This window comes from Dendrobates tinctorius, unplaced genomic scaffold, assembly GCF_039654945.1.
Source record: "Dendrobates tinctorius isolate UK_male_01 unplaced genomic scaffold, ASM3965494v1 ptg000008l, whole genome shotgun sequence".
Classification (NCBI taxonomy): domain Eukaryota; kingdom Metazoa; phylum Chordata; class Amphibia; order Anura; family Dendrobatidae; genus Dendrobates; species Dendrobates tinctorius.
Genome location: NW_027361676.1, coordinates 72,187,145 through 72,203,405, shown reverse-complemented (window position 1 = coordinate 72,203,405; position 16,261 = coordinate 72,187,145). Strand labels below are relative to the sequence as shown.

Sequence of the window (16,261 nt, the reverse complement as noted above, 5' to 3'; positions counted from 1 at the left end):
TCTTAAAATATTACCCACTATGTAGATGAGGGAGAGGCTACGGACCCCACGCGTTCCGCCAGTATTTTCTGGCTTTTTCAGGAGAGTGTACTTCACTACTTGTAATTGTGTGTCTATTTGTTCTATGTAATAAAACTTTATATATTTTTACTATACAGGTTGTTTTGTCTGTTATGTGGGTACTGGCACATATTTTTGCCAAGAACAATTTCTTCTTGTTATATATGCGCCATCACACATGGAAGCAGGTGTATGCTGTTAACTGTGAGGACGATTGTAACATATCTGTGGCTCTGTATAAAATGTATGGTCATTGCAGAGGCAGACATACGATTGTTGCAGCTGCACAGGGGCCCAAGAGGTAAGGGGGACCCTACCACCTCCAAAGCAGCACATAAATTGGTGCATTATGATGAGCTATTGGACAGCAAAGATCCATATATTGTTCTCCTGTCTGTGTCCACTCCTGGGTCATTGGATCATTAAACGCCAAACACGCTGGGAACAGATTAGTGATGTAATCTACTTCCTGCAGCTATTTCAGGCCAGGTTAAAGGTGAAAACCTTCCTACATGGCCAAGAATGACATAAGAGCTGAAGTTCACTTTGTTATGGGGTTTCTGCCACTTTGTCCCATATTGCACATTGCGCTCACCAGAGTGCTCCAGCCCCTTCAGTCAGTCGATAGGGGAGGATGCCAGGACTCAGCCCCTCACTGATCTGTTGATAGCGCCTCCTAGTGGGCTTTCTGAATTGTATCTTAGGTCATCACACAGATTTCTCATGAAAGATCATTAGTGTTTCCATCACAACTTGCAATACACCACCTCACATGTATTACTAGTGGCCAGCGTTGGTCAGTGTCCTGTGTGAGCTCTGCACGCTGCAGTCTATAGACGCTTTTACTGATGGGCCAGATACATCCACATGCTTAAGGTGGCCATAGACGTTGCAGCGTGGTTGGCCAAATCCAGCTGGTGACACCGGGCTATCCTTTCTGTGCATATTAGGAGAAACCTCATCATCCAGGATTCCTAGACAGTTACGTTGTCTGTCTGGTTTCTGGAGCGTTACAGCAGGATAAGGGCATTATTCATAGTACATTTATTCATTTAGTCTTTGTTTTCTTTCTTTGATACATGACATGTAAAACCTAGTAAAATTTTCATTATTCGATTAAAAGGAATATTGGAGCCTATTAATCTGCACGTTGACTTCTAGGAATAATCATTGTGGAAATCTATGATTGATCTGATGCCATATCAGATCACATTATCCCCCACCAATCCTATATGCTATATAGATTTGTTCCTTTTTGTTTGTAGTTTAGTCTTTTTTCCATTATTTTATTGTGCTGGGAAATCCTGTGATGTAAAGAGGAAAGGCATGAAATCAAAGCTGCCTAGAAATCCTCGATCCCAGTTTTAGCTGCAGCTCCATAGTAACCACTCCAGGAATATTCTTCCTAGAATTGTCTTTATTTTTTTTTTTATATCGGTGAGTCCATGTAGTATGTGCCGCTGTTCTCAGCGCGGCTCCCTGCTGCGTTGTATGGCCGTACAGCACATGTGTCTGGTATAGCCATTCTATGGAGTGCCATCATTCTATCTGCATATTTCGGTGCAATTCTAGCCTGAACTTGGAGAATGACTTTGTAGAATAAATACTGCACTGATATCCTCCTGGAAATTGCAGGTTTTCTAAGTATGTGGTTTGTTTCCCTCCTCCTCCTCACTGCTGGGTATACCTAGTAATCTACGCTCTGGGCTTCATAGTGTGCTGCTGACATGACGGCCACGCTGAAATTCTGCTCAACACCCTCTGTCTATAATTTCTACCAACACTGCAACACCTTGGAGACAAAATGACCTGGTATTTCTCGAAAAAGAGGCAACATTGAATGTAAATGGATGTACACTGTATGAAAGAGGGAAGATGGTTGCTCTCAATCTGTTTACCTGTTCCTTCACTTTAATCCCTTAACGACCGCCGATATGCCTTTTAACGGCGGCAGTTAAGGGTTCTTAAACCATAGTGCCGTTAATTAATGGCGCTTTGGAAAAAGTAAATAGCACCCCCCAAAGTCGGATTTCCTCCAGGGTCTCGGCTACTTTTGCGATCGCCGTTATCAACCCTATAACAACAATCGCAAAAAAAGCCGCCATTTTGCATTTAATTTCTCCTCTGATGTGATCGCACATCAGAGGAGAGAGAAAGTGTCCCCGATTTCGATTTCCCCCCGGTACCTCCCAGTGGTCCCCAGGCCCTCCTGCCTCCTCCGGTGGGCGCTGCCATCTAGGTCTCAGAAGAAAATGCCGGGCGCATGCGCAGTGCGCCCGCCGAATCTGCCGGCTGGCAGATTCCATTCATTCATTTTGATCAGTGTGATAAACTCTATCACAGTGATCAAAATAAAAAAAATAGTAAACAAAAAACCCGTTTATCACCCCCTTAGTTAGACAAATATAATAAAATACAGAAAATATATTTATTTTCAATTTTCCATTAGGGTTAGGGTTGGAATTACGGTTAGGGTTGGTGTTAGGATTAGGGATTAGCATTAGGGTTGGGATTAGGGTTAGGGGTGTGTTGGGGTTAGGGTTGGAGCAAGAATTGAGGGGTTTCCACTATTTACCAACTTTGGGGGTCTAATTTATCCTATTACCCTTGGGAAAATAAAAAAATTGGGGGCTAAAAAAAAAATCACTTTTGTAAAAAAAAAAAAAAAAAAAAAAAAAAAAAAAATATTTTTAAGGCTCTGCGTTATAAACTTCTGTGCAGCAATTGGGGGTTCAAAGTGCTCACCACACATCTAGATAAGCTCCTTCGGGGGTCTAGTTTCCAAAATGGGGTCACTTGTAGGGTTTTTTCACTGTTTATGCACATCAGGGGCTCTGCAAACTGAACATGACACCCGCAGAACAATCCATGAAAGTCTGCATTTTAAAATAGCGTTCTTTCCCTTCCGAGCTCTCCCATGTGCGCAAACAGTGGTTCCCCCCCACATGTGGACTATTAGCGTACTCAGGACAAATTGCAGAATAACTTTTGTGGTCCAATTTCAACTGTTACCCTTGGAAAAATAAAAAATGGGCTAAAAAATCATTTTGAGGAAAAAATGATTTTTTATTTTCACGTCTCTACGTTATAAACTTCTGCGAAGCACTTGGAGGTTCAAAGTGCTCACCACACATCTAGATAAGTTCCTTAAGGGGGTCTAGTTTCCAAAATGGGGTCACTTGTTGGGGGTTTCCACTGTTTAGGTACATCAGGGGCTCTCCGAACGCAACATGGTGTCCGATTTCAATTCCAGCCAATTCTGCATTGAAAAAGTCAAACGGCGCTCCTTCCCTTGCGAGCTCTGCCGTGCGCCCAAAAAGTGGTTTACCTCCACATATGGGGTATCGGCGTATTCAGGAGAAATTGCACAACAAATTTTGTGGTTCATTTTCTCTTTTAACACTTGTGAAAATAAAAAAAATTAGTTCTGAAGTAAATTTTTTGCAAAAAAAAGTTAAATGTTAATTTTTTTTCCTTCCACATTACTTTAGTTCCTGTGAAGCACGTAAAGGGTTAATAAACTTGAATGTGGTTTTGAGCACCTTGAGGGGTCTAGTTTTAAGAATGGTGTCTCTTTTGGGTATTTTTTTGTCATGTACAACCCTCAAAATGACTTTAAATATGTGGTCCCTAAAAAAAAAATGGTTTTGTAAATTATGTTGTAAAAATGAGAAATCGCTGATCAATTTTTAACCCTTAGAACTTCCTAACGAAAAAAAAATTTTGTTGTAAAAATTGTGCTGATGTAAAGTAAACATGTGGGAAATGTTATTTATTAATAAATTTGTGTGACATATCTCTCCGATTTAAGGGCATAAAAATTGAAAGTTTGAAAATTGCAAAATTTTCGCCATATTTCCGTTTCTTTCATAACTAAACACAAGTCATATAGAAGAAATTTTACCACTAACATGAAGTAAAATATGGCACGAAAAAACAGTCTCAGAATTAGCGGGATCCTTTAAAGCGTTCCAGAGTTCTAACCTCATAAAGTGACAGTGGTCAGAATTGTAAAAATTGGCCTGGTCATTAAGCTGTAAAATGGCTCTGTCACTAAGGGGTTAAAGAGGTGCAAAACTTGGTGAAGGTGGAGGATCTGAGGCTTGCTCCCCTACTGTTCCCGTAGACAAAACAGCAGCATCACTTGTCTATGGCTATGTCATGATCCAGGTTTTGAGTCCTGTTTTCCCTGTTTCCCTGTCTGGTCATGTCAAGAGTTAACCTTTCCCAGCCTCAGTCTGGGTTCAGGTTAGCTATTTATCACTGCTGCTTCCTGCAGGTGATGTCAGTTATAGTTTTTGCCTTAGGGCTGCTGTAGTTGACTTTGGTTGCTCTGATTTGTCCTGCTGCATTTGCCGTCTGAACCCGTTTCTCTGTTTGACTCAGTGTTTCCCTTTAGTGTGCTGAATCCCTGGTTTTGACTTGGCTTGTATCCTGACCTGCTTCTGTCTGACCGTTACTGATTTCCTGGCTTGTCTCTGACCGTGAGTTTGCTTATTCCTTTGGTACTGCGCTACAGTCTAGGATTTGACCCGGCTTGTTTGACTCTTCTGCTGCCACCCGTGGTAGCCTCACTGCTGCATTGCAAGCCTGCTTCCACTCTACTGCCATCTAGTGGAGGCTGCACCTACCTGCATTTTAGCAGCATGATCGGCTACTTATGGCGTTCAGTCCAAATTCTGCAACAAAATATGTCAGACCTGACTAATCCGAAACCAGTGGATAATAATAATTTTATTTCTATAGTGCCAACATATTCCACAGCACTTTACATTATAGAGGGGACTTGTACAGACAATAGACATTACAGCATAGCATACCTATAAACACATAGATCAAAACAGATACCAAGAAGAATGAGGGCCCTGCTCGCAAGCTTACAATCTATAAGGGAAAAGGGGAGACACGAAAGGTGGATGGTAACAATTGCTTTTATTGTTTTTATGGTTTGGACCTTCCCTAGTGTAAGAATCGGGTGTTCCTGTTGCTGCATGAACCAGTTAACAGTCTAAATATGTAACAGTACAGACACAGAGGGCTATTAAATGCAAAAAGCATGTGAGAACATGATGCGAGGAACCTGGTTATGGTAAAAAATTTACAAATGAGCCACACGGATATTTACGTTAATGCGTTGAGGCGATAGGCCAGTCTGAACAAATGAGTTTTTAAGGCACGCTTAAAACTGTGGGGTTTGGGGATTAATCGTACTAGCCTGAGTAGTGCATTCCAAAGAATTGGCGCGGCTCGTGAAAAGTCTTGGAGACGGGAGTGGGAGGTTCTGATTAATGAGGATGTTAACCTCAGGTCATTAGCAGAACGTAGGGCACGGTTAGGGTGGTAGGCTGAGACGAGGGAGGAGATGTAGGGTGGTGCTGAGCCATGGAGGGCTTTGTAGGTTAGGGTAATAAGTTTATACTGAATTCTGGAGTGGATGTTTAGCCAGTGTAAGGACTGGCACAAGGTAGAGGCATCAGTATAACGATTGGTGAGGAATATGATCCTGGCAGCTGCATTTAGGACAGATTGGAGAGGGGAGAGTTTAAGATGTGAATTTGGGGTCTTCAACTCCGTTCATATGCAGTGGGAACTCTTCTGGACAATTATTGGTGCTGCTGTGGAAATAAGTAGCGTGCTAATCACTATATGTGGGCTTGGTGCCATTGAATGACTAATTGTTGTGTAGATTTTCTGCACAAGATCCATGGCAGAAATCCAAGGGGCTGGCTTGCTAAATCTTGCTCCCATTTGTCTTATATATATCCACCACAGGTTTATTTCTGAAATGTTATTTTTTTCATTTTTGGAATCAGTCACTAAGTTCAATCACTTCCCAAAGCGCATATATAGGCATACAGGTGTTTAAAATTTAAATCCATTTGTCCCTTTTTCTCCTTTCTGTTCCGATCATTCCTGAGAAATTAATGTTTTTATTCTAATGCAAATGAGGCCTTAAGTGCTTCAGGTGTGACAGAGCACGTCTTGATGCTCTGCCTCCCAAGGTTGTTTCCCTGCCCAACTTCATCCACTTCTGCTTGGTTGATGGCTTCCTGCTTGTGTGACATCAATCAAGCTAAAGAGACTGGTGCTGGGTGGGAAAACAATGGATGCAGAGGCTCAAGAAGTGCTCTATCACACCCATAGCACTTATTGCCTCATCAGGAACTAAAATGCTGATTTCTCAGGAATGCAGCAACAGATAAAAGATGTAAAGGTGTCAATGGATTTATATTTCAAAGACCTGAATACCCAAATATGTGGTTTTTGACAGGTGAGGTTGATCTCACTGACAGATTTCTTTTAAATAAAAGTGTGGGCATTTTGCAAATTCACCAGACTGAGCCTTTTTGGCTAATCGTGGTGCTTACAGGTCACATGGTAGCTCCCTCGGCTTGCTTAGACTGACATTTGATTGACCAAGAGGAATCTGACTTATTAATTGCATATTAAACAATGAGACTTGATCATGACACTGAATAGTCATTCACAAGGGGTAAGATTTACTGGGAAAGGTGTATCGTTCTATCAAAACAGGAATGTATAATCAGTAGGGGAATTGATAGCTATTCCAAGGCACCATTGTAGTAACTAGCCATTCATTGGCATGCCGCAGAATTGTCTAGGACTCGTATCTTCTAAGTAATCACGTATTCGGATCATTTATTTTCTGGCACCTTAATGGCGTGCTCACAGAAGAGCGGCTGGCATGTAAATAAGATTCATCATGCCGGACTGAACATAGTGTTTCTACATTGCTAATGGAGCTTATTGCTGGCACATTGTAATCTTACTGAAAGCTTTGTGCATTTTTATTGCGATGCAGAGATAGCTGAACATTACTTTGAATTTACAGCGCTTTTTGCTTGTTTTTTTTTTTTTATATCTCTATGATGATATCAGAGCCTTGTGTTAGTTCTTTCTTGATATTTTATACATGTTCATTGCTATTAATAAAGGCGTTATGTATATGAGTTTGGAGGGTTAAACAGACTTAAAGGGGTTCTGTCAATAGGATGAACCCTCCTAACCCGTCTATATAGGCATGTAGGTCATAGGAAGCAGAATAAAATGATACCTTGCTATCTGTGATTCCATGTCTTATTCCAGAGTAAGCCTTGTTTTCTTAATGTGTAAATGAGCTGTTATGATCAATGGGTCGGAAACTGATCAGCATGAAAATCTGACTCCAGACCTTATTTGACCTAAAAGGAGGCTTTACCAGTGTGAGGCATATAATTTCTGACACCTCTCATCACACAAAGCTCTGCAGTGAGATCAGAACTAACAGTACAGCAGAGTTGACATAGTTGCAGCATCAGTTATCCTCTCGGTGCTTCAGCTTTCATCTCACAGGCAGTACAGCAGAGCTGACAGCACTGTGAGAGAACTTCTGGAAATGTGTTTGTAATGAGACAAGGTTCAACTCTGCTGTACTGAAGGGTTGGTCCTACCGACATATTTCCAGTAAGGGGCAACTAAATCTCAAGTGTGCAGCTTATACAGCACAGTCATATAAAAATTGACTAATATCCGTCATATATGTCAGAGCCAAATATTCATGAGATAAGGTAACGTAGTGATCATGTTGCAGATATTATTTTTCTGCTTGTCTTGCTGTTACCCATTTGTTAGACATAGTCTGACATCACTCACAGGAAAGCAGCAGGTCAAGATTGTCCTGTACTTTAGGTTTAGAGTCACTATTAAAATTCTAAAATTTGTACATGGATAATCTATTACTGCTTCAGTGTGTAGAATTCTTTTCTGGAGACATATTCTTTATTCTTGCTCATCTGCTTCTACTGTTGTCAGTAGTTATGGGGTGAGTCACGTATGGGATTATTTCTATGAAATCGTGTTGGTTGTCATAGACACCATTGCTTCCATTAGCACTAGCAGCTTATCTAAGCAACCAGTCGCTTTTGAGGTTTTATCACTAAAAAACTTTTTGGTAGTCCTCATTAATTAATAATCATCTGGGTCATCGACACACATTACACATATTGGTTTCTTGGAAGATTGGATGACGTCTAATAATTTATGTCAAAGTGGTTGGTATTTGGTCATTCCAGACTTCTCCACAACAAATCTACCCAGTTCAAATCTTAATATCAGTAGTCAGATTTACCAATCAGGAGTTTATGGGAATCTAGGATGCAGCAACAGATTCATCGTTAAACACATAACACAGATGTCCCGGTTTCCAGCTTGCCCATGCGACTCAGGTTGTCCCAGTTTTCCAGCTTTCCCGTGCATCTCAGGATGTCCCAGTTTCCAGCTTGCCCGTGCGGCACGGGATGTCCCGGTTTCCTGCTTGCCTGTGCGGCTCAGGATGTCCCGGTTTCCAGCTTGCCCATGCGGCTCAGGAAGTCTCGGTTTCCAGGTTGCCCATGTGGCTTGTACGAAATGAATTTTAAATGAATGGCGGCTTCAAAAACTGATTCAAATGTTTATAGCCTTACATTATGGCTGATTGTTAGCCTGTGGATACAGCTAGCATTCATGTATCATTTGCTAGACATCTTCTTGTAAGTGTGTGACTTGTACTAATCAGACTCAATTATATTCATGTTTGTATGTTTTTGCAGCATTTATGCATCTTGATAAGAAGGATCAGGAAAGGTTTTCTCTTGATCACCCGACAATTGGAAACCAGAAGAACTTCTCATTCACAAATGAAGAAGTGCGACAGATTGACCGGGAGAACCAGAGACTTCTCAAAGAACTGTCCAGACATGCCACCAAATCTAAAGGCAAGAGCTTAACTCCTAAGAAACTGAACATGGCCCCAAGCCGACTGTACCACAGTGCCCTGAACCGGCAAAAGGAACAACAACGCATCGAAAGGGAAAACCTGGTAAGAACTTTGCATAATTTGTTTTCATACTGTAGTATCTAGTTAATGTAATTGTGCCTAGTGTAGGCTAGTGTTAAATCGTAGCGGTGCAGGCACTGATTATTTGCACCTGGCTGGCTCTGCATATAACCAGGCTAGGTGTTCACCTTAGTAAGTCAGCTGGGGGAAGCTGACCAGAGTGGATTGTATAGGAGCTGGAGAGAGTGACAATTGGCACAGGCCATGTGCACCAAACTGCAAGTATCACTGGCTGCTATGTCTATAGCTGTTGTGTTTGACCGTATTGGGACTAGCTCTCAGTGTATGAGTAGCCAGGGTCTGTGTTGTTTGGTTAGCGTACGGACAAGGCTAGGGATTTATGTTTATGGTTTTTGTTTGGTGCTATGCAAGCAGTAAAAAAATAAACATACAGTATATACTCGTGTATAAGCCGACCATACCCCCCCAATTTTGCCACAAAAAACTGGAAAACTTATTGACTCGCGTATAAGCCTAGGGTGGAAAATGCAGCAGCTAATGGTAAATTTCAAAAATAAAAATAGGTACCAATAAAAGTAAAATTAATTTAGGCATCAGTAGGTTAAATGTTTTTGTATATCCATATCGAATCAGGAGCCCCATATAATGCTCCATACAGTTCATGATACCCCCCTAAGATGCTCCATACAAAATACACCCCATATAATGCTGCACAAAAGTTAATAATGGCCCCATAAGATGCTCCATAGAATAATATGCCCCATATGCTGCTCCATAGATTATGCCCCATATGCTGCTCCATAAAGGTTATTGCCCCATAAGGTGCTCCATAGATTATGCCCAATAAAATGCCCCATAGATTCTGCCCCCATAAGATGCTGTATAGATTATGCACCCATAAGATGCTCCATAGATTATGCCCCCATAAGGTGCTCCATAGATTTTGCCCTTATATGCTGCCCCCATAAGATGCTCCATAGATTTTGCCCCCATATGCTGATGCTGCTGCAAAAAAAAAAATTGACATGCTCACCTCTTGTCGCTGGGGGGCAGGTGTCGGGTCCTGAGCAGGCTGAGACACCGGCGCGCTATGGGGGCCAGGTGCCAGTGTCGCTGCTGGCTCAGGACCCGGCACCTGAGATATTCACCTGTCCCTGTTCCATTGCCGCTGTCTGCCGCATCCTATCAGTGACTGTTCAGGCAGCAGAGGGCGTGGCGCGCACTGACTACGTCATTGCGCCCTCTGCTACCTAAACGTCACTGACAGAGGAGACAGCAGCAAGCAGCGATGGACCGGGGACAGGTGAATATTGGATATACTTACCCCCTCCTGGCGCGGTCTCTGCAGCCCCCCCCCCCCCCCCCCCCCGCTTTTCCCGGTCTCCCTTCCTTCCTTCAGCGGTCACGTGGTACCGCTCATTAAACTCCAGAATATGCGCATATTCTGGAGTTTAATGAGCGGTACCACGTGACCGCTGAAGGAAGGGAGATTGGGAGAAGCGGGGGTGCTGCAGGGACTCGTCAGGAGGGGGTGAGTATGATCTTTGACACCTCTGCTCCCCCTCCCCTGCCTACCCCCTGGTATATGACTCGTGTATAAGCCGAGAGGGGGACTTTCAGCCCAAAAAAATGGGCTAAAAATCTCGGCTTATACACGAGTATATACGGTAATTGTTTTGACACCAGAACCCAGTGCCTGTGTGTACGCTAGCTAGTGCCTATCTGAGAGTGTGAATCCCTACAATACCTAATGGGTCCATTCACAGAAATGCAGTAATATGCTCTCAAAGTAATAATAATTCAACAATGCGTCTAAAAATACTTAAATGGCACTTCAATACTTATATTATAAACATAAGTGGCAACAATGCTTGTGCCACCGCAAAGAAGCGAACCATGCAAAAATAAATATAAAATTTACTTTTTGTTAGAAAGGTAAACACATTTAAAAGGACCACATATTCAGAATTTCATCAAAACATACCCCACAATGGGGCAGCAGCAGATTATTGTAAATATATTAATGCTATCAAACTGAGGTATATTAAGATTAACTGATCTCATATGTTCAAGCGAATATCTACGTACCATGTGCAAAAAAGCATCATTTATAAAAAGAATTCTAGAAGAACAAAGATATAGAATCTGTATAACTGATAACCTCCTAAATGTGGCTTAATAATATAACAGTAATCAGCACGTATTAGGTTGCTAAGGAGTAGCTCAGAAATTTATTCAGGATCAACAAAAAAATAATCCAAAAAAGTGCCAGTGCATTAATTTAAAGAATGATCAACCGTGGATCAAACCAAGTGTATACTAAATAGATAACCAGAAAACCAGCTCCCAGCTATAGCCAGATTAATCCAATCTATGCAATATACGTAGAATATTGCTCAATAAAGCTAAACCAAGGTAGGAATGGTAATTATCTAATAAGCGTGCTCTGCTGTTGTCCCCTGCGCCCCGACGCACGTTTCGCCCTACTGCTTCTTCCGGGAGCGTGGCTATGTGGTTTAGAGGAAAATTTTTATATATATATTTACACTTGGTTTGATCCACGGTTGATCATTCTTTAAATTAATGCACTGGCACTTTTTTGGATTAATTATTTTTTATTTTTTTGTTGATCCTGATTGAATTTTTTGAAGGATCCGTTTGAATTTTAGCGTCCGCCAGCTGGAGTAGACGGACAATGTAACATTTTTTTCCAGCGGCGGACCGCTATTTTAAACTCTCTCTATCTCTCTCTCCAGACCTCTGTTCCTTTAAATTTCATGCACTTAGCTGCTGCAGCGGATCCATCCAGGAAACGGATCCAGTGGCATCCGTTTGTTGCTAAACGGAAACGGATCCGTTTTTTCACACTTTGGGGGTTTGCAACGGGCGTCAAACAACTGAATTGTGAAACAGGCCTTAGCTGGTATGTGTGAAAGTAATAGCCACGTGAGTCCTGTGACCCAAGTTTCCCTGCAGAACATTGCCCAGGACATCACATTGTCTTCTTTCCATAGCATCTTTGTAAGTCACACACATACACGGCCGTTCCCATGATATGAATGATTCTTTCTTTTACAAATCCACTAACGTCCATTGCTCCTTGGTCCAATTCTGAGGCTCATGTTCTTTTTTATTATATATAAATACACCACATGACACAACTACGATACATTACAGGATAAAACACAACAGCACAAAATGTAAGAACACAACTCCAATCGGACAACAAGACAACAAAATCAGACACAAATCACAAAAGAAATAAACCAGAAATGGAAAGAAAATAGAGGAACGTTCTCGACCTACAAAAGGGGGAAAAAAGAAAAATTAGAGTAAAATTAAAGAAACAAAATTAAAAGTAAAAAGGGAAGAAGCAAAATAACCATAACTACATGGATACCCTCCTAAAATAATAAATAATAGTATAACATTATGTAAGACCCACCATCCCAGATTCATTCATTCTACTATTTACAACCCCAAACTACATTCACACCATCCGATATACAATATTATATACAACTAGCTGAAGAGCCCGGCGCTACCCTGGCATAGTAACTAACTACAGTTAGTTATAACAAATTATAATCATTATAGCTATATATATATATAAAGCTGAGTGTAGAGCCCTGCGGAGCCCCGCCCTCTCCGCATAGCCACATTCACTATAATATCCCACATCATCCCATCAGCCAGTGCTACCGGACTACTACCCCTAATATCCAACATCATCCCATCAACCAGAGTCACTGGACTACTTCCCCTAATAATATCCCACATCAGCCAGAGCCACTGGACTACTACCCCTAATATCCAACATCATCCCATCAGCCAGAGCCACTGGACTACTACCCCTAATAATATCCCACATCAGCCAGAGCCACTGGACTACTACCCCTAATATCCCACATCGTCCCGTCAGCCAGAGCCACCGGACTACTACCCCTAATATTCCACATCTCGTCAGAGCCACCGGACTACTACCCCTAATATCCCACATCATCCCGTCAGCCAGGGCCACCAGACAACTACCACTAACATCCCACATCATCCCGTTAGACGCCGGACTACTCCCCCAAGTATCCCACATCATCCCGTCAGCCAGAGCCACCGGACTACTACCCCTAATATCCCACATCACCCGTCAGCCAGGGCCACCAGACAACTACCACTAACATCACACATCATCCCGTTACCGACGCTGGACTACTCCTCCTAATATCCCACATCATCTCGTCAGCCAGAGCCACCGGACTACTACCACTAATATCCCACATCATCCCGTCAGCCAGAACCACCGGACTACTCCTCCTAATATCCCACATCATCCTGTCAGCCAAAGCTACCGGACTACTACGACTAATATCCCACATCATCCCGTCAGCCAGAGCCACCAGACTACTACCCCTAATATCCCACATCATCCCGTCAGCCAGAGGCACCGGACTACTACCCCTAATATCCCACATCATCCTGTCAGCCTGGGGTCAGAACCAGAGTGCTGAGTGGATTTACTGTGACTTGCATACCAATGACCCCTTTAATAGAAGCCTGGGGTGAGAATCAGAGCGCTGAGGGATTTACCCTAACTTCCATACCGGGGATCCCTTTAAGAACGACTGGGATCAGAACCAGAGTGCTGAGTGGATTTACTGTGACTTGCATACCAATGATCCCTTTAATAGATCCCTGGGGTCAGAATCAGAGCGCTGAGGGATTTGCCCTAACTTCCATACAGGAGATCCCTTTAAGAGAGACCTGGGGTCAGTACCAAAGCGCTGCATGGATTTGCTCTGACTTCCATACCAATGATCCCTTTAAGAGGGAAGATGTGCCTACAGGATGGAGGATGTGTGATGGGGATATGGGCAGGGAGGGGGGGGGATTCATTTCTGTCATGTGCTCTGTGCTCCTGTCTGGGGGCAGACAATGGCTGTGAGCTTATGTTCCCGAAGATGCTAGATTTCTCCCACCATGTCCGTGTCTGCTGAGGTGTTGTCAAGTGGGAAAACTTGCTCATAGCAACCATTCACAGCTCAGCTACTTTTAACCAGCTCTGGTTAAATGAGAGATGCTTAGTGATTGGTTGCAAGGAAAACTGTTGGTCATAGCAACCAATCACAGCTCAGCTTCTTTTGAACAGCTCTGGTAAAATGAAAGTTGCTTTGTGATTGGTTGGTGATACACACCCACATATATTCAGTTTTATATATAGATATAAACACATTACACTAAACCGAATATTATACTAGATGCCGGAAACAGAACAAAACCCTACTGGTCCCACTGCCTCACCTTACAGCCATCCCCTTATACCACCACGTTCACACTGCAACAAACCTAAATACAACACCATATACAGAATTGGCAAAAAAAAAAAAAAATTGTTTTGTTTTAATTTTTTTATTTTTTTTTTACTATATGTAAACACACACCTACACTAACTATTCTGCCAACCCTGATCCTACTCTGGCCACAAAGTTCAGGAATTCTCCGAGCTAGGATCAAGCCCCAAAGTTTTTCGCCAGGCCAGATCAGTCTCTTATCACCACTGTTGAACCCGCCAATCCCCCCATTCAACCTAACTAAGACACTCTAATATACACAATATATACAATGCACAATATATACATATACGTTATATACAGATGCATACCAACATTACAGAACACAATCTACGTACTCGCCACCCAAGGATCAAGTTCAGTGCCCCCAAACCTCCTATTTCCAGAGACCGAAATACAAAAAAAAAATCTAGGATGTAAAGACATCAGCCCACCACCAGAATATAGGATTACTAATGGACTAAGGCAACCTGAAGGAGAAACCCCTCCAGAGATGGGCCACCCTCCGGGCACGCAGTCTTTCATACTCCAGAGAATGTACCTTCACCAGGGCACCTAGGATCCTGCAACAAACTTCATCTACACGGAGGATTTTACTCTACGTCGAAACTAAAACTTGCGCGTTCCATGTGAAGTACCTGACCACTGCGCTGACTATGAATAAAGTGGCTCGGTCCCTTCTCCCGAGGTCTCCGAACGCTCCATAGGCCCACTCGACATAGAACAGAGTTGCCAGCCGCGGCCAACCAGTGGGAGCTCCCACCCTGTTGTACACCTCTGTATTAAAGGGACAATGAAGCAGGAAGTGCTCCATGCTTTCCAGCAATACACCTCACTGACTCCTTCCTTGCCGTGGAGGTTGGCACCCTAAGAGACGATTTTTTGGCGCCCCCACTCAACTTAGACTATCCCTCTCTCCCCTAATATCACCCTATCAATATAGGGGGGAAAACAATATAGCAGAGAAATGAAAGGAATAGATCCTTAGCAATATAAAACATTTTATTTGGTAGGTTCATCACCCAGGATTAACAGGCAACAAAAACAAAAAGCCCAAACATCAATTAAGGCCACTATTTGCCACAATGACACAAATCCAAAAAAGATATTAAAAATACAGCAGCATATTCATATCCTATGGGCAACAATCTCCCCTATTGATCAAAGGCTTGCTCATATTTGATAATGCCAATGAAATAGCCCCTCAATCATAAGGACACCAAAGCCTTAGAAATAGGACAAAATACAATGATGTAAATAATTGGAACTTAGCCAAGTGGGGTGGCCTGAACATACGCTAAGTTCCAATTTAGCTTTGTCTGGTAACTCTGGGATCCTGGGTTTATTTATTTATTTTATTCACTTACTGTATATAGCACCATTAATTCCACAGCGCTTTACAGACATTATTGGCACTGTCCCTGATGGGGCTCACAATCTAGATTCCCTATCAGTAGGTCTCTGGAGTGTGGGAGGAAACCGGAGAATCCGGAAGAAACCCACAGAAACAAGGGGAGAACATTGAATCTGACCAACAACAACATCTGTTAATCTAGATGTAACAAGCCACTGAGCATAATGATTAGCTGCAGCGCTGTGAACATGATGTCACTACTGCAGCTGATCGCTAACATTGGAGCAGCGGTGGGGACGCAGTGCTGGACTCAGGAGGGACAGTAAATGCTCTTTATCTTCACACAGACAAGGCAATGCCATGCAGAGCGGGAAAGCCCCTTTAAAAATCCAAGCAGTCTTGGTTGGGTGTCTCCCATAGGTGTACGAATGGAGAGGGCAGTGAACACACTTTCCAGATAGTCTGGGAATGCACGTGGCTGCCGCTGGCCGCTTTGCATGGTGGGACTGGGGATATGACATTATTGTCCCATAAAGGAAGATCATAATATCTGAGCACCTGTTAATTTACCTGATATTTGTCATGTTGATTATATTATTGCCTATATAATGCTTTATCTTAAAATACAGAGGTGTCCTGTAAGCAATGTAGTAATCACAGCTTGAA

The 16,261-nt window shown here is 42.6% G+C and overlaps 1 protein-coding gene across 2 annotated transcripts in view; it reads left to right on the top strand.

The window, feature by feature from the left end:
- The window catches only part of CFAP97 (cilia and flagella associated protein 97), a 57,687-nt gene that overhangs the window by 21,990 nt on the left and 19,436 nt on the right, over nucleotides 1–16,261 (top strand). For both annotated transcript variants that reach the window (XM_073578565.1, XM_073578566.1), the window contains exon 4: nucleotides 8,649–8,917. In XM_073578565.1, coding sequence (XP_073434666.1) covers nucleotides 8,649–8,917 — 269 coding nt within the window. The remainder of the gene's footprint in view (nucleotides 1–8,648; nucleotides 8,918–16,261) is intronic.